The sequence below is a fragment of the Halictus rubicundus genome, chromosome 8 (assembly GCF_050948215.1).
Source record: "Halictus rubicundus isolate RS-2024b chromosome 8, iyHalRubi1_principal, whole genome shotgun sequence".
Lineage (NCBI taxonomy): Eukaryota > Metazoa > Arthropoda > Insecta > Hymenoptera > Halictidae > Halictus > Halictus rubicundus.
Window position 1 is genome coordinate 5,386,597 of NC_135156.1, and position 23,628 is coordinate 5,410,224.

At 45.7% G+C, this 23,628-nt stretch overlaps 1 protein-coding gene across 4 annotated transcripts; it reads right to left on the reverse strand.

The window, feature by feature from the left end:
• Positions 1–140: 140 nt before the first annotated feature.
• On the reverse strand, positions 141–23,500 carry Actn (alpha actinin). 4 transcript variants are annotated; one of them, XM_076792051.1, is made up of 15 exons: positions 22,619–22,726; positions 22,165–22,289; positions 6,556–6,790; positions 5,962–6,297; positions 5,382–5,471; positions 4,687–4,772; positions 3,911–4,256; positions 3,376–3,652; positions 3,110–3,281; positions 2,813–3,049; positions 2,387–2,471; positions 2,214–2,317; positions 1,899–2,138; positions 1,531–1,827; positions 141–1,192 (listed from the first exon to the last, which is right to left on the reverse strand). In XM_076792051.1, the coding sequence occupies exons 2-15, from the start codon at positions 22,264–22,266 to the stop codon at positions 1,034–1,036; spliced, it is 2,766 nt and encodes a 921-aa protein (XP_076648166.1). In that variant the 5' UTR covers positions 22,267–22,289; positions 22,619–22,726; the 3' UTR covers positions 141–1,033. The 4 variants fall into 4 exon arrangements, with proteins under 4 accessions (XP_076648166.1, XP_076648164.1, XP_076648165.1 ...); XM_076792049.1 differs by lacking the exons at positions 4,687–4,772; positions 22,619–22,726 and adding an exon at positions 23,311–23,500 and having other exon boundaries at positions 5,386–5,471; XM_076792050.1 differs by lacking the exon at positions 5,382–5,471.
• Positions 23,501–23,628: the final 128 nt, after the last annotated feature.

Below are 23,628 nucleotides of genomic sequence, written 5' to 3' on the forward strand. Positions count from 1 at the left end.
ACCTTACGTTCTCGGTAATGACGCCTCGACTGTATCGACGAAACTAAAGAAACAGAACTGTGTGCGACCCGCAGGAACACGCGTAGGAACTGTACTTCGAGCACGATCAACAACTAATTCGGTTCGACACGTCGAAGGTGTTTCTTTTGCCTTGAACTAAACGTCCTGCTTTTCGCTCGAAAGGAATTTCTACGTTCTACGACACGTAAGGCTACAACATCGACGTCGGCGCCGATCGGACGCGTCGCGAATTATTCTCGATCGCGTCCATCCTCCTCGTTATCCCGTTTTCTTTTCCCATTTTCTTCTCCCTAGCTTCCTTTAAATATAATATTCGTTTTCGGCACAGCTTCGCTGGTTCCCCTTTCCCGGGACCTAAGATTTTTTTAGTATTTCATTGTTGGTACTCGTGTGACTTCTCTCTTGGCTTGGGGGACGTTTATATACAATCGAAGAGATAACTTAGTAATTATAGGATCCGTCTTAGACGTTAGGCAAGAAGCGAGCTCACTCTGGGCGAGCCTGTCGCGTTCGATCACGCGATGTCCTTTGAACAGAGACGGTTTACTTGGGGTAAGACACTTACTGTCACTTACTGTACAGACTTATGATTTCGAGCGGTGCACCGCCTTACATTGAGCGCTTTGCGACGATCCTTCGCCTCGTATCTGGAAGACGGTCGTCCTAGGAAAATATCGATGTATCAAAATTTCTAGATATGACTGCCCTCGGGTGTCCCCTCGCGTTCAAACGACACCGCGCGTAATAAAATCTCGTTCGAACGCTCCGTATTTAAACTATTCGATGAGAGCCCCTTTCTCTTCGAAAACGTTCCGAATATTGTACTGCGCGTAATCTCTTCTAAACGATGGTTCTCCTTGAGGACGCGCTAGCTTATTCCTGACTTGTAGAGGTGCGTTCGAGTACCAAACATCCGTGGAGCATACTTTCGCGAGTTATCGTTTGACTTGTTGTTCAACTGGGAATCGTCCGAAAACATGTTCTCTTCAGTTGCGTTTGTGATATGTATAATTTACAGATCGGATTCGCCGTACAAAGCGGTGGAGAACGAACGGTAGTCCAACGCGCCGGGCATGGCGTTCGGTCCTTTGTAAGGCGGCATTCTCTGAATGCAGTATTCGGCCTGGTCGGGTGGTAGTTCTCTCCTCAGCTCGTCCGCCATGATGTACGGCTGCAACAATTCGTTTCATCGTGTACACAACAGAATCAAATCACGGACAAGGTATAGGACTACACCGATCACCTTATGGGGTTTCGTGTCGCACGATTTAAAATATACACATCGAACGAATTGATTGTCTCTAGAGCCCCGCGAGCGTGTGACAGTAAAATACACTAGGTGATTGGTCTACTCCTATAACTCGTCTGTGAGAAAATGAGACAAAAGTGTAAATGAAAGTGAAACGCCAATGGAAATAGGAGGTGGCGCCACCTCGATGAAATTGCGGAAAGCAGTGGAACTATCGGGAATAGAATCGTTACGCGATGATTTATCAAATATATAGGAACCTTGTCTCCAGCAAGGATGCGGAAGCTGTCGATGACTTGTTCAGCAGTGTCGGTGTCCGTGGACTCGCGTGTCATGAAGTCCAGGAACGCGTCGAACTGCACGTAACCGGAGTTGTTCGGGTCGACGATAGCCAGGATACGCTGGAAGTCGATGTCGCCTTGCCTATCCTTTCCGATCGAGTAGCCAAGAGACACGAGACAGGATTTGAATTCTTCAGGAGCCAGTCGTCCCGTTCGGTTCTTGTCGAAGTGGTTGAAACTGCTGCGGAACTCGTTCAGCTGCTCTTGCGTGATACCCTAAAACACGCGCGGACCATGAAGTCACTCAGCGTTTCAGCATGTCGAGAAACAACGAAACGATAAATCACCTTTGAATCTCTGGTGAGGATCTGGTTCTCGACTTCGTTGATGTTGCGGTTTATCGAAGTCAACAGCTGTTCCCAGCCGACACGCAACGTCTCCATTGTGTACTGAGTGTACCGGTTCTCGAAGATCATACCCTCTTGTACAGCTTGATGAATCTTCTCCAATTCCTCGAGGTGAGCCTTGTACTGGTAGACAGCCTGCTCGTATTCTTTCAGACGGTGTAGCTGATCTTCCAGAGTACCCTGGAGAATTGTAACGTTTTAGGGTACGGCTTTCGAGATGACACTTTGAAACTAATAGCAAAGACGACTACTCACCTGAAGACCAAGGCCGATAGCCGTAACAGCATCCAATTGACGTTCTATCCATGGACCAACGGCATTCGCTTTCTCAGCGAACTGTCGTCGAAGCAGTTCGTTGTCTGTTCATGCGACTAAGGAAACTTATCATCTAGAGATCAATCGCGAAATTGTTTTCATAAAAAGGATACTCTGTTGTTTGCGAAGTTCCGCCTGCAGTGTACCGTCACGCTGTGGAACGAGTTGCCTAACGTCGCTCCATTTCTTCGTGAGGTCCTGCAACCGATGACACACTATGTACTCGTTGCGCGCGGAATTTCGGGCTTGTGGCTACAGTAGAATCTCGTTTATCCGAACCAATTATACTACAGCTCTACTCTGCAATCAGTGGACTGCGGATTTTATGCATTTTATAAAAACGAGTTGGTACCATTTAAAACAGTAGAAAAGTTGGAAGTACTTAACGGTGTCAATATATTATGTTCAACTTGTTAAGATCATTAAAGGAAGAAAGAAGCTTCGGTATGTCTACTGTTTCGTGCAATTGATGCTAACAATTTTTCTTTTGCATAAGATCCGCATGATGCCTTAAAGGCAGAGAATTCTAGCGGGTTTACCAATGCAGTAAGCGTGGTGTACGGATTCTCCAAACCGCCGGGGATCTGGAACTGTTTGACTATGGACTCGACCTCGCGGACCAGTCCCACGATCGAGTTGTACTCTTTGTCGGCTTCGCCGAGGGTGGCCTTGAAGGCTGCGTGAGCATCCATCAGACCCTGGATCTCTTCCATCGTGTGAACGATGAACATGTCTACCAGATCCTCCCTGGTTCCATCCAGCCAGTTGTTGAATGGCTGCGCAACGAATCGAATGGTTAAACGTTATTCCGAATTACTCGAGGGCAAACCACTTACAGCAGCTCGTTTGGCAAATTCGAGATGCAGCACGTCGATCTTTTCGAGGATACGTTCGGCTTCGTCGAGCGCCTGGCGTCTGCGTTGAGTTAGAGTGCCTAAACGGTCCCATTGGTCGCAGATTCTCTGACACCTAGCGTTGACGGACGCGCTGTCGTGGTATTCCAAGGTGCTGAACAGAAATTGACGTTCCTATTTAACATTCTGTTTCGTGGAATTATCCGTGGTAGACCAAAATGAAGTGTAGTTATTTTGAAAAGCATTACTTGAGCTCTTGCGCGATAGCAGCTATCTGTTCGACGCGGTCTTGGTGAGCCGCGAGGTCGGACTCGAAGGCCTCGTGTTTCTTCTTCAAGGCCTTCAGCTCGTTCAGTTTGCACTGTCGGAAGTGCTGCGACGTCAGCATCTCCTCCTTGCCCGCGGTCCACTCCTCGTGGGCGTCTGCTTTGTGCTTGAACTTCTGGGCAAGATGCTCCAGACGCTCGAGCCGCATCATCTCCGACAGCAGCCATTCTTCGAACGACTTCTCTGCCAGCTCCAGGCCTGCAACGATGATCGCATCGTCATGCGTCAGGGCAAATAGCGCGAACTGCCGGGTACAGTTCGGAAATTATAGAAAAATATCCCGAGTTCAACTATAATTAGCAGACTGCTAATTATTCATTGCAACGATCAGTAGTTCCCAGAGATATTCCTTTAGACTTCGGACTATCTAGGCTGCCGACCGTTTACTAAAACAATGCAGCTTGTATTCTCAGACAATGGGACGACTGATCGGCTCGCTGGCCACGGTGAGTTTACCTTTCCAAGCCTTGTTGATGTCCGAGACCATCTTGCCCTCTGTCGGCATGTACGCGGGCCGATTGCTCAGTCTCAGCTTGGTCTGCAGCGTGTTGAAATTCGTTTCGAGTTTAGCCTTCTGCTCGACACGCGGCGGCTTGTGCTTGCGACGATACGTTCTGTACTCTTCGAGCTTCTTCTGGCAGCCGGCGAGAGAGTTGTCAGTTTGACGGCTGGCTAGCCACGGCATCGTTCGTCGTATCCACTCCAAAAGGTCGGAGGCCAGTCGCTCGTACTCCTCCATCAGCCTCTCATTCTCCTGGTTGACTTTCAGGACCTTGCAGATCCTGTTCGCGGCCGTCTCCGCCTGTCGCGCAGATTAACTTTAGCTTTCAGAATAAAACGACTCGCTGACATGCTCCGCCGTTGAGAACTGTACTTCTTCAAGGTGTCAGGGAACTCGAAAATATTGGGTCGGGACAGGTCGAGCATTTAATTCGGATGAACGATTTTGAGATTCTCGGGAATATTATGGATTCTCAAATATATCGGGATTCCCGAAATTATTAGGGACTCCTGAGTATGTGTATTTGGATTCGAAAAAGTTTTTAGGATTATTCCCCAGTATATTAGGGTTCTCAACTATGCCGGGATTCTCGAGTATTTTCAGCAATCCCAAGATATGTAGAAACAAGAGCCTTCCGAACGGCGGAGCATGATCGTGGCGGAAGCATTCGCAAAACATAGACAAGGTAGCTTGTAGTTACTGGTTAATGTCGGATGCAAAACACACACACCTTCTGCGCGCCGCTAAAACAGTGGTAGTAGGAGGACACGTAGGTCATCACAGCCCTCTCGTCGGGCATTGCTGTGTTTCGCATATCTAGAAAACACACATTCAAAGGAGGCTCAAACCATGCGGTGTTAGCTTAGGTCAGTTGTCCGAGAACACGACGCGGTCTTCGACGGAGAAGAAGGGTCTGGTGCGTGGTGGAGAAACGTTCGCGGGCCTAACGAGTGCCACCTACATGGTACAGTGAACTCGTCGAACGGAGCTGAACGTACATCGATGCAAGTCGAACAATTCTTAGGGTGTTACAAAGTAATCACGGGGTCAACGAACATGATCAGAGTGTTAGACAGTCGGTTAAAACGGTGCGAAGGGGGCTCGTGCACTTTGCGATCGACGGCGCAACTAATTTTTACGTTTCTGGGATAGATTATCTAACGTGGGAACGTACGACAGACTTCTGCATACGTATGTTCCCTTGCGAAGCGACGTCCACGCTGAAGTAACATCTTGCAACTTTTATTCGGTAAAAAAAAAAGAAAGAAGGCAACGAAAGGCGATGAAAAATTGCTCGATGTTGTTTCGGTGTGGATATAGCTTAAGAGCCGATCGATCTCAACGCGCACAAGAGCCCGCTTTCGAAGGTAGAGAGATCTCGGTAACGAAAAGTTAGGGGGAGCAACACGCATTTCTTTTTTCCGCTGACCTGCTGAGCACCTTGGAACGCGTGGTAGTAGCAGGACACGTACGTCATGATTGCACGCTCGTCCGGCTTGGGTGTGTTGATCAAATCTATACGATATCAATGGAACAATGCATTAAAGGATTTGAACGATCCAGCGGCGAGAGCTTGATCCAGTACCCGGACTAACGAACCGCCTAGCTTTACATCGACTCGGAGCTGTGTACGGTGGTTCGAAAGAGCATTGGCACGCTCGGTCTTGCTGTAACACTCAGCCAAGTCCCTTACAGTAAATTACAGTTCAGAAATGCATGGACCTCATTTAGGGTTCCCTCATTGTTTATCTCAACAGTTTATCTACCGGAAGTAAATATTAAAAATCATATTTTAACTATGCCAAGCAAAACTATCAGATTACGGTTACAGGGAGTGAATTGTACGTTTACCACTAAAATTGCTATATGGACTTTACGGACGCTGACGCTACTTTGATGATTGTACATTGTTGCAGAAAGAACTGCCGGTGCCAATGCTGCTTTCATCTTGTATATCGGATCGGTGGGTGTTCGAGTAGCCGAACAGATTGAGCAACGTATTTACCATCGGGATCTAACATGCGAGGAATGTCGAGATACTTCTCAGCAACGTCGAAGGCAGTGTTCAGATTCTCTAGAGGATTATCCTTGCTAAGCTTATTGTAATCGATAAGGTCGGGACGATGACGATGGATAAGAGCGCAGAACGCCAGCCCGTCCTTGAACGACAGATGGAAGTTCTGCACGTTGACATTCTTGTACGGCGCGGTTTTCCGCTGACACCAGAGCAGCAGACCCTCTTTCGCAGTCATCTCCTCCACGGAGATATCCTGGATCGCGAATCGCAGGATTATGGTCCAGATCATGCCGAGAGTCATCTTCAAGTTGCCGTCCACGATTTCTGCAAACAACAAGCACGTCAGCTACCAGACGCCTCGGACGTTGGGTCGAAAATACGATTTTTTAAAAATATCTTTATTCGATTGTAGAACATTTCAAGTACTTCAAGATAGAAACACATTTTATAGTAAAATGATTTTATCTGACCCTGTTTTAGTAGCCCCGTAACAATACAATTGCGAAGAAGAATATTGGCACAGGGAAGCTATAAATTCTACGAAAATCTAGAAGGGTAGGCGGCTGTTAGGAGAATACCAACCCTCTGCTCCGATCGAGACCAATTTCACCCCCTTGCTGGCGATGTAGTCCAGCGCTTTGTTCACATTCGCGATCTTGTGGAACCGCATCTTGCCCCGGTCAGGCCTCGGCAGGGTTTCACCTGAGATCACCTCGAGCAGCAGCATCAGCTTCAGCCCATTCCTGAAGTCGTCCTCGATCGATTCGATGGCGGTCCCGGCTTTGCGGAGATGCGAGTTACACCAGGCTGTGAATGTCTGCGAACATTTATCGTCGATCGATTACTCACCGCTGATTTGAAAAGACGTAAGCAACAATGAAAAATAATTCCCCTATCACGAAATTCCTTTTTCTTTTTCTTTAATAATTTTAAACACCTTGCAAACAGTGTATCGTTATTCTTCAATTATTTCAATTTTTCTTCCATCTTAAATTGCACCACCCCTTTTTCCTACAAATACGTAAAAGCCGCAGTTTAATTAATCGATCGATGTACAAAACTTATATTACAAGACTAGCAGAATTTGTTCATTTCCCCCGTACTGCAATATTGCTTGATCGACTTTCTCGTCTTGCCAATGCGATAATTGGATAGCTAGGTGTAAATTAAATTGGGAAAATGGGGCATTGCACCTTCAGCTTCGGAAGGAAATTTCCGCTTCACGGTTCCGCAGAGGGGTCGACGACTGTTTCGCAGAGATTCTTCGTCCATGTCGTCTGGCAAAAATCTTCGGAATCTACGCACGACAGGCTAGCATATTTTCTGGGAATTTCTCTAGAAAAGGACCGCGGGAAGAATCGACGCAAGGTTCTCCCGCCGTGCCGGAAAGTTCGATTAAATAACACGGCAGCAGACAGGACTTTATGACCAAGAAGAATTTAAAATGGGGAATTGAGCTTGACTGCTGCTTAGTGTATATTTTAGTAACGACCCCAATCCCACCTGCTATATATATCCCCTGTCCTGGTTCTTAAACCGTGCTTCCTATCGCTTGGTCCGAAGATTTTCGAACCCTTGGTATCGCCGAACGTGAACCGATCGCTGATAACACGCTCAGCAAATAATAACAGCGTACACTCTCTCGAAAAAGTCTCCGTACATATTTCAAACGGAGTCGCTTCTTCCAAAGCGATCTAGACAAATTGAATTTTCTCTTCGAGAAGGACTAGTATCGCGAGGTGTACAAAAATTTGGAGAAAATTATACATTTTGATTTCACAGCTTTTTCGTTCGAACCTTCAACGTAAAAAAGAAAAACGTTGCAAACTTTGGTCACCTAATATGTTAAAATTGAGCGAGTTGTGACCGACTGGAAATGCTTCGAATCTTTTTAATAATATCTCGAAAAATTCTTGACTCGTTTAAAAGAAAGGTATTTTGTGTTGGTAAAGGTGCACAGAGACTTTTCGTCCGATTGTACGTAAATCCAACGCAACGATTTAGCCCATTAAACCTATGAATCAGCAAAGATAACGAACGGGATCTAGAATAACCACGAATGTCGCAAACGATTGCTCGATGTTTCAGCTTTTCGGCGAAACGAAAATTCATAATTGTTAAGTGGAGGAGCCTCGCCGTTGATCGGACAGAGCAAGAGGAAAAAGATGGCTGATCCGCCGCGACGAGCGAACGTGAGGAAATCGCGGAAGATTGATTGAAATCGCGACCGATTTAGTCGAGAAAATGGCGGCGGGCGGCGGGTCGAGGGCGCGTGAAAAATCCGGGATCGACGATCCGCGGATTCTTTTTCTTTTTCGTGTCTCTTTTTTTCCCCCGCTTCCTGCTTCACTGTCTGCCGGGCGAACACAGCGGGGAGAGACGACGGAGAAAAATATTGGGTGAAATTTAATACGGGCGGCGTGAAGCGCGACCGGCCAAAATTGGACATGAGCCACCTTAACTTCTACGAGACCGCTCTAAGATCTATTTGTAAAACATCGACTCCTCCCGCGCCGGACGGCCTAGCATCTCGAAAACATCCTGCGCGATCGTTCACGGGCCGATTACAACTCGCAATCTCACCCACGACAATTTATTATCTTGCGACACCGATTCTCACCGGTCCACAGTGTTTCGTCCAATGGGGAAACAAAAATCGAAAACTCGAACCGTAAGATGTACACAATTTTCTTCTCCTGAAATGTTCATAACAAAATGTCGCATAGTGGACGATTTTCTCGAAAAATGGGAAAAAAATTCTTTAAAAAGTGAACATTTTTTGGTAATATGTTTTGTTGTCTAATACGTAAAACTGATACGTTTATTTTAAAAGGTACTACAAAGTGCTTCTTTTAAAAAGTACTAAAATTTTACTTTCTTCCTCCACCGAACTGAACATGTTCAACATTTTTTGAAAACCCGAAAATATGGGCCGAAAATATTACAATAATCCATAAATTATTTAGGCAACAGGTACAATTTGCAATAAATCCAATGGTTTAAATATTGTTACATATCTTCTTTGGAACTTCTCCGAATGAATTCTTTTTTGTTGCACATAATACAATATTCATTGCTGCAACTGCAAAATTTCAAATCAGCTACGGCTTTTTGAGTTTAAAAACTATACGCAAACGTACAGTGGAATTACAATAATATTCGGACACTTCTAAAAGGACGATCACTTTTTTAATATTGGACCGTACAACTTAGATTTTTTTGAGAAGTTGTAACAATTAGATTACTACATGGCGTGAAAAAGTTCAAAAATCGCAATTGGTTGGAATTACAAAGAAAATACTAAAAGTTGTTGTTTACAACTTTTTCATGTGGGCCTATAATGAAAATTGAAAAAATACATTTTGTAGATCTGTGTCAATTATACATATTCTGATAATTTCATAAAAATCGCTTGATGCGGAAAAAAACTACAGGCATTGAAAGATGCAAGAATCCTTACATTTATTACAGTCAGTTGAAAATCGTGAAAAACTGCAATTTTCACCACCTTTAAAAGTTTTCAGGACATGTATCATTGACACACATCTACAAGACGTATTGTTTAAATTTTCAATATAGGCTCACATGAAAAAGTTGTAAACACCAACTTCCAGTATATTCTCTGTAATTTCCACCAATTATTATTTACTAGACAAGGAAAATACAACTATTTACGAAGGTTAAAAGCTATGTTTTATATTATTATTCAAGCGATACTCAATAAATTGAGTTCTTTGGCGATATAGATTTTTTTCCCATTTTTGAAGGAAATCCACTGTGATCCACTGTGCGTCGTTTGTAATATTACCTATAATTTTAGCTAAATGTTTCAATTTGTTATTAACACTAGGTTTGCAGGGCCCGTCGAAATGACGGGTTCTAATGTTTTTAATTTAAAATTATTAAGATTCTAATGATGCATACATGAGAAATTATTTAGCATATTTATTTCTTCGGATATATCATATATATATATATATATATTATTTTTAAAATATTACTAAAAATGTGAGTAGCACGTTCTTGTTGTCTTCATAAAGTAATGCAAAATAGTTACTTTTAGTGCTCCGTAAACCTAGTGTTAAAATCGGGACTTGAAATGTATTGTTGGAATCGTCTTTTCAAACATGTGCACTCGGCAAACGATTTATTTTTTTAACTTTTTACAGGGTGTATGTACTGTTAGAAGACCTTGCAACTGCAAGAACAATTTCTTGCAATGATCAAAATTGATCTCTCTGATTTTCTCGAAACCCTGTGCGATCGTCGGGAAAGGCTTAACCTGCGACGAGTGCGAGGAAAAAACCGCCGAGCGACGCAGAAATTGGCGAGATCGAATGAATTTGCTGATAAAAAAATCGCTAGCGATCCGGAAGAGCGGCCACGGCGATCGCGTTTCCCGCGGCAAGCGCGAGTTTCTGCTCCGAAAATACGCTTCGCGAGAATCCACGGGCCGTCCCTTTCCGAACAACGCGGTTCCGCCGCGTGTTCACGGCCGGATTACCGACTTTGATGTCTACAGTCCACTCCAACTGTGAAAATAACAGGTTACGTAACGATCCCAACAGCGGAATGTTCATACTATGGATTTTAATGTCATAATCGGCGAAATTCCGCGTGCATGCTTCACAGTGACTCACTAGAACAATATCTTTTTCATTTTTCGGGAGCCTCTGGCTGCACAATTTTTAAACATTAGAAACTTGCTTCTGCGAGTGTTTATTCAGTAGATCGAGTCAGTTGTACGCAGACCGCGATAAAATTCAATCGCAACCTCGACAAATGCATTCTCTTAATTTAGACAATGAAATCAATTCGGCCAGCTTGACCGCTCGGTACTACAAGGAAATTTATCTTCAGTATTAAAAGTATCGATCCAGTGCATCGATATTAAAATTCCCGGGCCCAACAACACAGCCTTTGTACTATTTCTCGTTGAACAAACTAACAGAATCGTTCTACGATGTCGGTGGAAAGGAATGAGAAGAAATAAAAGAAGTTACGCCGTTGCATCGCAGCGAAAAGTTCAGCAGAAAGGAACGCAGCGATATCAGTGCCATTGTCAGCGGACCAAGAAATTCACAAGAGCGTCCTTTCATGATTCGATGAGAACAGGAAGAAGAAGAAAACACGCGAATCGATTGCATCAAACAAACAAACTTCCATGGAATAGTACGGCAACTGTTGCGCCAACCATATTTTCAATGTCAAAGGGGCGTGACAAAATAAGAACAGACCAAGACCGTGTCTCGAGCAAGATCTTGGTGTCATCCACGGCAAATTAGCCACTGCATTAATCGCCATCGAACCCCGTGAATTGCGCGGGCACGCAGCGTCTCAACTGTAACGGTTAATTAAATGAATTAAACATTTTTACCCGAGCACGCGAGAAGATGGACGGCGCGTCGAAGAGGGTGCTAAAGGGTTCAACCGTCGGCTACCTAGCCACCTGCCCCTTGCCAACACCTGCCTCTCTCACCACAAACCCCATTTCCCCCGCAGGAGTTTCGCAAACGTGTCGCAAAACGGCGTTTCTGCTGTCTTTTTAAATAATGCATCATGGCTATCCAATTTTTCAATCAATACATTCCCGACTTTACAAACTTCCCGAAAAATGGTCCCCCTGAGGACTTCCTGGTGACTTCGATTGCTGTGCTCTGGTCGAACGTTTCTTGAAAGATCGCAGTCGCAATTTTGGCGATTTCGCGCTCGCAGTTGGCGCTGAAGGAGGAAGGACTGAAGGGGGGTCGTCGGCCAGAAAAGGTTGACAGTGCATGCTAAATGGCTCTCGTAAATAAGCATTACAGTCGCTTTGTCGCAAGATTGTTGCGGCCGGCTACCGTGTCACTGTGACTCGTGCCAATCTCGCCGCGACGACGACGACGACGTCTCTGAGGATCACGATTCATGCGGCGGATCCTCTTTCGGATCGTTGTATGTATTTCAGGGAGAAGACGCGACGCGAGAACGCGCTCGTGGGAACTCGATTTACAACCGTGACCGAAATCGTAATTGCGATAATTCCCTGCTACCAGCACATGCCGATTCGAGAAGCGTCGAAATAACGAAAAAACACTTTTATTCGAATGGCAATGATAACATGAATTTTTCGCTCGAACGAAGAAAATTTGGAACAAATGTTTGCCTCGTTGTTGGTCGTTGAAGAAGGGGCAATCTGTTCGTTCTGTTGGCATACTAAACAACTGAAACTGGAGTAAACTAACGCGGAATGTGAGCACAAACACGAAGTTCAGTGAACGACCAGCACACAGGTAACTCAATCCTCCCTGAATCATCCCCCTCGGAGAACAAGCCCTTTCTGACACTTCGAAAACAGATATCATGTTACCCCGAATCAATCGATAATACCGATGAGTATACGGATTTCATACAGTTATGACCAAAGCAACTGCAATTTAAAGTACCGGGAACATTAACCCTCGAACGACGAGCCTGGGGTCCATTTTGACCCAGAGTTAAACTTTTCCGGTAGCCAATTCGTATCGTCAGCTCTCTGCACTAGGCCCAGTAAGATCAACGTTGACCTCAAACGAACAGGTTCGAAAGCATATAAAATTAGTGAGCAAAGATTTGAATGGCTCTGGTCCAGCTGGTTTAATCGAAATTTATATTCTGTTAAAATGACAGAAGAAAAAGAGTGAAATAAATTGGCAGGTGGCTTCGAGCGGATACGGAGACCGTTTATTTTCCAAACAGATCCACGGACTAGTAATAACTTTCTAATCGAGCGTGTTGCAACCGTGGAATGTTCATCGACAGATTGTTGGCCGATCGAATCGGATGATATCGAATCGCGCGGCCGAGGGAAGTTCAACGGCTGAAAAGAAATTCAATGCCAGAGACTTTAAGAATAGACAGAATTCAGAGGCTGCGCGCGCGGTTCTATGCGCGCGCGCGCGCGATATTTAGAATTCGGGTTACGTGAATTATGTGCATCGTATTTAGGGCGTTTCGTGTTTAACTGCATTTATTTTCGGCGCGACCGCGCCGGGCTCTACCTGTAAAAATCCCGCGAGATGATGCGACCGTCCGCGCGACGCCACGCCGCGTTTCACGCGAATCATGCTCTGTCCTCGTTGGATCATTCGAAACCCGCATTATCCCGCAGATTTATACGCCATACTTGTTCCGCGGATCTACGACCGTTCGATCGCGATTGATTCTTCTCGACAGAAACAGAAAAACACTTCGTTCGATTCGTTGATCGTGAATTGTGCCGTATTTATAACATATCATTTTTCAATTTACTATATAATTACCAGTACAATCAATCGACATGATACACAGGGTGGAGCAAGTAACCGAAACCAGTCCCATTACTGTATTAGCCATGAAACATTTCTTCACTACGGTACGATTTTCGTGTAGGAGTGCGTAGAGGACACGTGAAGGTCAAAGTTGTTTTTCAAATGGACACACATATCTTTTATTAGGTTAGACGATCCAGCTCAACTTAGGAAGGTACCTGTCAAAGAACATTTATGGTACTACTGGCAGTGCAAATTGACTATAGTCAATCCTAGATGAACACTAAACCTACCAAGCACAAAATATATAAAAGTGAAACGTCTTATAGAGAGGTCAATTCAATAATTTCCTATGAAAACATTTTTATAATTTTAATAATTGTGAAATAGAAAACCGGTCATTTTGACCGTGGTAGGTTCAGTGTTAAAGACTAGACTCTGGAGTTTTCTGCCTAACTTCGACCAGAAATAAAAAATTCGCGGTCCGGGAGTTAAAAGATTGCGAAAAATGCCATGGGGGTCCCGAATGATGGTAGGAAGGATGCAGCATCGATTCCGCGTTCCCCATCGTCCCGTACAACAGACAGAAAAAGGACAATGGACGGCGAGAGCAGATGGTGCTTATCCATCGAGGGTGGTTCACGCTCGGAAGCCAGCTCGAAACACAACTATGCCCCAGTTTTCCCGCGTCTAGGGATCCAGGTGTGTTGCCCGATGATCTTTACAAATGATCGATACTTGGTTTCGCGGAAAACACGTTATTCCGGCGGCGGTTTACGTTACGCTCGCCGAAAATATGCCCGGATGATCACGCCGAGTGGAAAACGCGACGCTCTAGCGATCTATTTCCGTACGATATCGGCGGGGGCGAACGGAAACGTGGCGAACATTCATTCAGGAAACGATCCGCTGACATTTTACTATATACTTGGACACTCTGAGCCGTCTCGGACCACCCGAGCACAATTTCGAGGCGCTGGTTTTGCTTCGATAGATCTGCGATCGAACGAGATCCTAGTCGATTTTATTCGCGGCTCTGGCCATTCATTTTCTGCGGCCAGAAACATTCGACGAAATCAAAGCAATTTACTTAATTACATCTGAAATTAAAGTGTAAAAATTTCTGGCAATCGCCCCTCTAATCTTACAGTTCACAGACCATAAGCGGCACACTCTATCCATCGACGCGGAAATTAATTTTCAAATCTCGAGAGGTAATTCCTTCAAATATTAATGATGTCAACGTGTTCTAAACGATACAGCGTTTACACGGACTACGAAGTATCATACGAGGACCTTTCTAAAATTCGGCATATAAATTCTCTCGGGTAGCTTTAAGAGTATAATTTGGGACGAAATAATCCAAACGTTCCGAAGAAGTAACAGAAACGTGATATTTGCAGTTATCGTACAGTGCAGTAGCGAAACACCAGTGTACAACTTAAGGGTTAATTTGACTACCGTCATAATGAATTGCGAGGTCGATCACGCGCGTATATACGTCGGTGGCGTTCTGATCAGAAATGAATAGGTTCGAGAAAACGGTTCTATTTTTCCATCGTTCCTCGGCGAATAGATCGGTCCATTTGAAACAATTTCGACGTGCGTTGCGAAAGCATCACGTTTGTTTTGTCTCGCAAAAACTAGCGCGTTGCTCTTTCTCGCCAAGACGAATGCGAGCGCGTTGTTGACGAGGAGTAGCATATTTCGGTACACATGTTGCTGCGAAAAGTAGCACGTCTCGCCTTTAGCCGCGAAAAGTGGAACATTTCGCATTTTAGGGATTCGAAGACATAAATTTAATAAATTCTGTTCGAAATTTTGGTAATTTTGACATTGTGAGTACGAGGGGTTAAGAGACGGGGAAACCGCGCGTCGAGGTCTAGAATGTCCAGGTGCACCGGTACCCAACACTTGTTGCACGCTGGTTGTCTTTTGCGCGGAGGTTTCCAGGCGGCGCGCGTTCCCTGTCCCGACAATGAAACAATAATTTCGCATAATTATCGCGCGACCTTTGCCAGCGCGAGCACGAGCGCGGGCCCGTCTGAAAATAGAGGAGCGCGTGGGCGCCGTGCCGTTCCCGCAGCCGAAACGTAATCTTCGGGCTCGAGGGAGAGAGACGGGGGCTTAATCATCGCATAACAATCGGCTTAGCATGAGCGTGAGCGCGATGCCGAGCCGCCGCGGCTCACCCGGTTCCAATCTGAGATCTGGCGCACAGCCTAAAACTCCTCTCCGAAAGGTTAACGATCTTGTTCGTGCCGTTCCGCGAGGATCGGATCGATCGAGGATCGAATCGCGACCGACGACCACGACGACGACGAGCGTACACGCTCACTCGTCGCGGTCCGCTCGACGAATCGACGCGAGGACGCCGAGCGGAGCCGAGAGCTGATTGCGAGTGGTGCCGTGCAGTGGCCACGGACCGCCTCTAAAAATACACCCGTGTCTTTTCTGCTCGAGCAGAACACGATTCTGCGACACTGACGCTCGAAAAACTCGCGGCGATCGCGAACAATCCGCTCGGCACGCTCGAAAATCGATCCGACGGATCCAGAGGATCCGGAAGGTCCGTGGAAACGTACGCGCGAATCAGCTGCGGCTCGTCTAGATTTACCTGGATTTATCCTAGTTTTAACACCCACCATCTCAAAGGCATCACCTAGCCATTAATCGATTAATTTCAATCGAAAGCTGGGGTGCCGTAGAAAGATCAACGGATCTAGATAAAGTACTATTAACTATATATTTGAAAAAAATCGATGAACTAAATGGAATCAAAGATTGCCATTTGTTTGTATTGTACTGTTGACTTGTAACATAAATTTGTTGCATTTATTGACACTAAATCGCCGCCGGTGAAACGACCGGTTTCAGATTCGTTGTTTTACGGTTACTGAAATTATAAACACTCCTCTTGCCTTATTCAAGTACAATACATCTTACGATAAAAATCGCACAAAATCGAAAGATATTCAATCTTGTTATTTTTTTAAGACAACACATACTAGCCACTTTGAATACTCGGTAGGTTTGGTGTGAACAGTGTACAGAACTACGATCAGTCGTTTATAAAATCGTCGCCTGCCAGTGGCTTCTGATTAACCACAGTTGTTATGTGTTTGCCATGAGTCACAACTAAATCGTTAAAATTAGAACATATTTATACTTGCGACCGAATGTATTTGTGTTACAACCTAATAAATATGAATGGAAAAGTTATTCCTATCTCTTGGATCTAAATCGAGTTCTGTTCTTTCGCAACCGATATTTAAACAGTGAACGTAGATACAGAGGGTATACAACAGGGAAATTGAGCGAATCTGGAAGTGTGAGAAATAGTATGTGTATAAATATGAATGCGTGCGTATTTATTTTGAGACGACATGAATTTACGATTTTAATTGCGACATGAATTTGCAATATCGATTTTACCGTCTCATGTGATTGATCTATGTAACAAGCTGAATGCGGCCAGGGGCAGTCCAACTCGTATAATTACGAATAAATTATTATTAACCAGTGTTAGAGAATATAAATTTCCTCGCCGAGTCGGCCGGTGCGTCTGATCATGACAGACCGATTCTACTTCCTCTACATAGATACTACGGCGAGTTTCTAAACCTCATTTTAAAAAGTAAATCTCCGACTGTGCCACCGGATGAAACGCCCTGTAGTACAGTAATCGTTCTTTTTCTCTTAAGGAATGATTAAAGTCGAAAAACTTCTAATTAAAGAAAATGGGTTAATGCTAATTTAAAAGGCTTCAGGATTTTAATGCTCTTTATCCTAGATTTTGTCTATGGGGTTCTGTGGGGACTCTATTGAGGACGAGAGCACTTAAGCCACGCCTACTCGAGCCACTCTAAGTAAAGAGTTCCCCCAAGTCACATATTTGAACGAAACCAATTATGCAAAAGATTTTCCGTCTATCAATGGAGCTAACATTAGCAACAAACTTTGGTTATCGGGTTTGGTCAAAATGCATTCAGGCTTTGCTTTCCGTCCCTGAGCAAGATTAACTAGCAAAATTTCTAGCGAGCCTAACTTATTTAGAGAACAGTTTCTTTGGAGCTTGTTCCTTGAAGGAGGGCGGCAAAAGTAAAGAAACAAAGCTGCTGTTGCGTTTCTCGATGGAGGAGAAGCGATCGGGTGTTTGTTTCAGAGTGGACCACCCTGTATATCGGCTATTTATACGGTAACGCCGGTCGTCGCGACGCTCGGACGGAAACGACGAGGAAAGCGCATCGGCGACGTCCAATTCTCATGTCGAACTTTATGTTACGAGTCCTTGTGTAAACGCCGGGAATACACGCTATTTGCCAGCGGACGATAACGGCCGATAAGCCGTTCCTCGGCCTTCGAACATGAATTTTCAACCGTTTCTAGATTAGTGGCTCGAGGACTCGATCACGCGAACACTAGTAACGTACCAATCGTTTGTTTCGATTCGGTGTTGATTCACTGGCATCTTCATCTTCAATCTAATCCCTCCTAACCTACCGTTGAACCCTCATTCTCGTCTTTCATTCGGTCCCGAAATTACAACGTTCTTAAATTCAAATTTTTCGACAGCCCGTTCGAATCGTTAGCGTTTCGAAATGGTTCCGATAAATTGCAGATGCTGCCACCGCTAATTATAATTTGTTATCGTCCCGACAGCGATGCGCGAACAACAATGCACGATCGAGGTCCGGGATGATCTTTGCACGATCCGAAGAAGCGTTTCTAACGCAGTTTCCATTTAAAAGGGGATTAACGGCGTCGTCCACGGTTCGCCACCTCTGTCCGCCATTTTTGAAATGTTTCCCGCGTCACGGTACCGCTCCGTGCGACAAACGCAAGGACGTTTGAAACGCGGTTTTAGCTGAGCAGAAATTGAAAATGGGACGCTCGTAAACGATTCACAAATCTAGAAATAGTGCCGTGAAGATTTGCAAACGCACAATCGAAAGCGAGCAAAGATTTCTTCGAATAGAAATCGAATAGAAAGTTCATTACTCATCCTAACAGACCGGAAATAACGCATTGACGTTCTTAAATTCTTTTAATCTTCCCACTATCTTGAATTTCATCCATTGAATTTCGTCGTAGATGCACAAAATCGGCCGTCTAGTCATAAATCCGAAAAATCTGAAAATAAAAGAATATCGAAGGATCTTGCAAGAAATATCTCAAACAAATTCAAAGTCTAGAAATTGGAAGAATATTAATCGACATCCTGGCGTCCGATTCTCCTCGCTAACTCGCGCAGGAAAGCGAGCGAGATCTAATCGTAAATAATTGGAAGTATAACGTTGCTCAGGTGGAACCGCGTGTGAAACCACCGCGCGACGGGACGCGACGTACGTGTTAACGATTCTGTTCCGGCAGTCGGGTATTTTTTTTTTTTTTTTTTTGAGAATACTTCGCGGCGCCGGGGACTCGAAAATAGTCGGAGAAGCACGTGGCAGCAACGAGAAAGCTGGAGCGACGACAACACGGAAGGGGACGGGATCGATCGGCGAAAGGGGCGGCGGCGGCGGCGACTGTGCAGATAGCCGCATCGCCGATAGATCTTTAAATAATTTTGTCGGTGCAACGAACGGTTCCCCGGAGAGCAATTCGAGGTCGTCGTGTTAGGTGAATCAGCCTGTATATGGGAAACGAAGCAGCCGGCTAGTTCCGTACGGGACGGTTAACTGTACAATTTCTCGTAAAATCTCGGCCGCGCACGGCCGCGCGCGTCAAACATTCCAGAGAACGCGGCGATAGTCATTTTTCCACGGCCGATTCGGAACGGGTCGTGATCCACTAAATTTCTCGCGGGACCGACCAGCTTTCCATTTTCTAGCTGTGCTGCGGCGCAGGCTTTCCGACGGTTGCCCCACGGGCCACTGGCCAGGCTCTGTTGATGATCGGGAGCAATGAGACCACGCCTACTCGAGGCACTTCATGCAGCTATAAAGCTACACGATCCTTTTATTTATTTATTTGGTCGTATTTGTTCTGCAGCATCACTCTGAGATAGACACATATTGCCCTAAGACATTGGCCTAGCTATATTAAAATCAAAAGCCACGAGACCACGCCCACTCGAGACACTTGATGCAGCTATAAAGCTACACGATCCTTTTATTTATTTATTTGGTCGTATTTGCTCTGCAACATCGCTCTGGGACAGACACATATTGCCCTATCCCTATGGGACATTGGCCTAGCTACATTAAAATCAAGAGCTACCAGACCACGCCCACTCGATACACTTGATGCAGCTACGGAGCTACGTAATCCTTTTATTTATTTAATTGGTCGTATCTGCCCTGCAGGATCGCTCTGGGCTGAACGTGACCACAGATTGCCCTACGGAGCATTATACTGGCCCCATCAACGATGGAGTAGAACGAGGCCACGCCCACTCAGGCCACTTTACACGGTCAAAGATTTCATTTTTCTACGCTATTTGTCTTGCAGTGACGCTCTAGGATAGACATAAGCACAGAGTGCCCTACGGAGCACTGTGACGGTTCCATTAAAAAATTTATAAATAACATTTTCTGCCTTATAGCCGCAAAAACAGTTCGTCATCCGAGGATTTTAATCCTCGGTAACCGTAAAAAGTAGATTTCATCGTCGTTCGCCCCGGGGCGTTGGCCCCGGGGGCATTTCGGAGCGCTCCTATCCAAGCAAGAGCCAATGAAAATTGACTGTTTTTGCCTTTGAAAACATTTCTGATGAGTCGTAGCACCTTGGTCGACGGTCTGCCGTGTGTATTGTCGATGTGAATGGGGTTGACAAGAACATTGTTCAAAAATCGCAAGAAGGCGTGCCGCCGATAATTGACGATGTAAAGGTACGAGCCGTAAAGTTCCCGATCAACGGACCGTTTTCGTTCGATTTTCTGGCGCTGAGGGAGTCGCGTCTCGAGCCGAAACGCAGCCGCTTGCCAAATTTGCGGACGTTAATTGCCCAGGGTCGTCGGGATCGCGCATTGTCATTGTAAACGTCGCGCGCTAGACGCACCTTGGCCTGCTAGCGCGGACCCGGTTCCTCCGGGACTCTCAGGGACTCCCGAAGCAAGACAATGATCATGACATCGATACCGCTCTATTTCACGGAGTCGTGCGCCGGGTACAAGCGCGCAATTTCATTACCGAGCATGCACGTTGCAAAGACTACGGAGAGGATCGACGGTCTATCGTCTCGGAAGATCTCCGATCGATTCGTTTGTCCATCGACGATCGGACGCCTCGGGACGATCGATCGGAATGGTTGTCCCTCTGGATCGTCGAGGTCGAGATCGATTCTTAGGAGCTCGAACTAGAAGCCTGAACGTCACTGTAGTGACTCAGTGCATGATTATTTTCGTCATAAAGTCTGAAAATACGATCTGAAGGGCTCCCGAACGGCGATCCGCGTAAACCGAGTCGGACCTGAGAGAGCCTTGAGCCCATGCCAAAAATTAGGAAAACGTCGTCTTCAACGCGTACTTGAGGCTGCTCCACTTTATCAATTGACACCGCATTAATCTGACTACTCGGTTGTGTCCTGTCCCGGTGATTACATTCCCCCCCCCCCTACTTTTCACTTTTTATCTATCTCGTCCTCGCCCTCGCCCTCTCTCTCTCTCTTTTCGTCATCGTATTTAATCATCGAGAGCCCACCCCGTCCCGGATCAAACGTCTCGTATTACGTCGCCCCTGATTTCGTTTTGGGATTCTGCACGACCGTGCTTGACATCAGGAAACAATTCGAACGGAATCCGAGAATATCAGTACCATCCTGTTCGATCAGGAAAATTCCGCGATTCGATTTGCTTCGTCGTTTGATCCCGTTACGATTCGTTAATATATTATTCATTATTTGATAACAGAAAAAAGTTTCGCGCCTGTAATTACACCGTCCGTAACGCTTGCACGAAGTTCCATTACCATCGGTGCCTGCCGTATTTACCAGAGTCGCATCTCGGATACGCAAATTCGAATTTCCCGCCTGATCTTATTCGTTGCTCCGAATGTTTAAAATTAACCAACAAATTCCCCGCCTGTTTGACACATTTGATGAACCCGTGCCAGCGTATTCCTCGCACGTCGTTAACGAAAATAATTCGCTATCGGTTCGTCGAGTCGAATATATTATACATTCCCGACGAAGCGTATTGAACTACAGATCGATCGTCGACGTGACCGCGATAACGCTGTTTAAGGAAAGAAATTAAAACGATTACCGTACTTTCACTATCGTAAACTCGCCGCGTCAGAAATGTACAAACTGATTCGCGATAGATGGTACCGAAAAAAAAAAATATATGATTTATTTGCGCGCGATAATGTTCCAAGAAATAAGGGAAGAGAAACGAGCGCGTTATCGAGTTTAATTTTCCCGGGTCTCTCTGGGTGGGCTTGCTATATTTATACGTAAATTATATCGTATCGATTTGCACGATTTATTTGATCAATGACTCGCTCGATCGATCGCCCGCGATCGTAAACATGCCCATAAATTGTGAACGGACGCGACTAACTTCGAGGTTCGACAGAAATTGGCGAACCATCTGAGAACTAACAGATGCTGTTCTTGATTGCGGTTTACTGCGGGGAAATAAATATTTCCGAGATTACGGAACGCTGTCGGCAAGGTTATGCGCAGCTGGGCTGCCGAAAAGAATCGAATCGATACAGACAGTCGATGGATCGCGATTCAAAGAATCGTGGTGGTTTTTCGAGGAGCTCGATTCGCGTGGAATTTCGCTTATCGAGTGCACGTATCGTGGATTGAAGCCGGTTGGTTCGATCGCGAGCGTAACGACGGAACGATTGCGATAATCGAATCGAAAGTTCTCGCCGGCGAGACAGCAGCGAGGGAAGCGGAGACCGCACACGGTAAAAGCGTCGGTTACGAAATAAACACGGTAGATATCGTGACGATTCATCGGGTTACTCACCTTTTTCTGCTGTTTTTCCCAGGCAGGATCCAAAAGACCTTCCCTCTCCCACTCTTCCTCCGGCTCCATGTATCCGTCCCCGTAAGCTTCCATGTCGTTCATCCTTCCGCGGATATCTCACGTTCCTTTAAACGCAAAACGAGTTTCCGTGTCACTTTTGGTGGTAACGACGATTTTCGGGTTTCGTTTGGCTATGACAAATACGCGAATGGCCCCTACACACGGTTCACGACAACCAGGAACATAACGACGACGAGTCTAATGCCGTGTACCGTCGATAAAAGGGACAAAAGATTGTTCACGGCTGCAACGAGAAAGAGAATGGGAGACCAATGTAGGGTACGGAGTACGGGATCGTAGAACAGAAAGATATGAAAATGATAGAGACGAGAGGATGACCGACTCTGCGGGAGCACGTAGAATAGGTGTACGTTTTGTAATCGTGAAAACGTACCCGCTAAGCCCAGAAAACGTTCGGTTCGTGTCGTTCTTTCTCTCGCGCTGACCCCTCTGCCACGAGTCTGACACACGATTTGCTCGCCGGCGCACGAGCCCCCCTCCCACGCTCCCTCCCTCTCTGTCTCTCTTTCTACTTTTCTTTTTCTTTCTCCCCTTCCTCCCCCCATACCCCCTCTCTCTCTCTTTGTAGGATATCGTCCCGCACCCCGACCACCAACACCCCGTCGCCCACCCAAAGATCTGGTTCCCATGCAGCAGCTTCCGTGTGTTCAACCCCCGCGAACTTTTCGCAATCGGGTCAAGTATTCCGAATATGCATATGCGTGTACGTATGCGTTCATCAACACGAGTCAAGATCGTATACGATAATCCGCCCTAAATACTCATTCATATCTTTCAAACTGGCGCGTATTAGAATGTTCGATCCACGATCCGCCGATCAAAACAAGCGAATTACCAAACCGATCGTACAGTATGTAGATACCCGCGAGTTTTTTTCTCGAGCAGGCGGTTTATTGTTATTCTCTGTTCGACCGTGGCTCCTTTCGCCAATGAACTGTTATTGCGATGCAATCGACACCGTTTTAATGTTCGCCGTGGAAGACGGAACACCATCGTTCTTCGGATTGCTCCGACATCGAGCAACTCGACATCCGAACGTACCCAAGCACACCGTTCGAAACTAACCTCCGTTCTTCTTTCTAGAACGCGAATCCCGCGCGGCAGGCAGCTCGGTGAATACCAAGATATCGAAAATAGTATCGAAGGCGACCAAGACACCTGATTCACCCACACACGATAAAAATAGTACGGTAATTCGCGCGAAATTCCCAAAACAACAAGGGTAACTCCATTCCTCCGAGACTTCACGGACACTGGGGCATGAACGTTTTTCTACATAGAACGGCAACAATTGCGTTACTCGAAATTGCGAACCCTTTACCTGACACTTGCATCTCGAGTGGATCGTTGGACCAGAGGACGCGTTGCTTGGGAACATTGAGC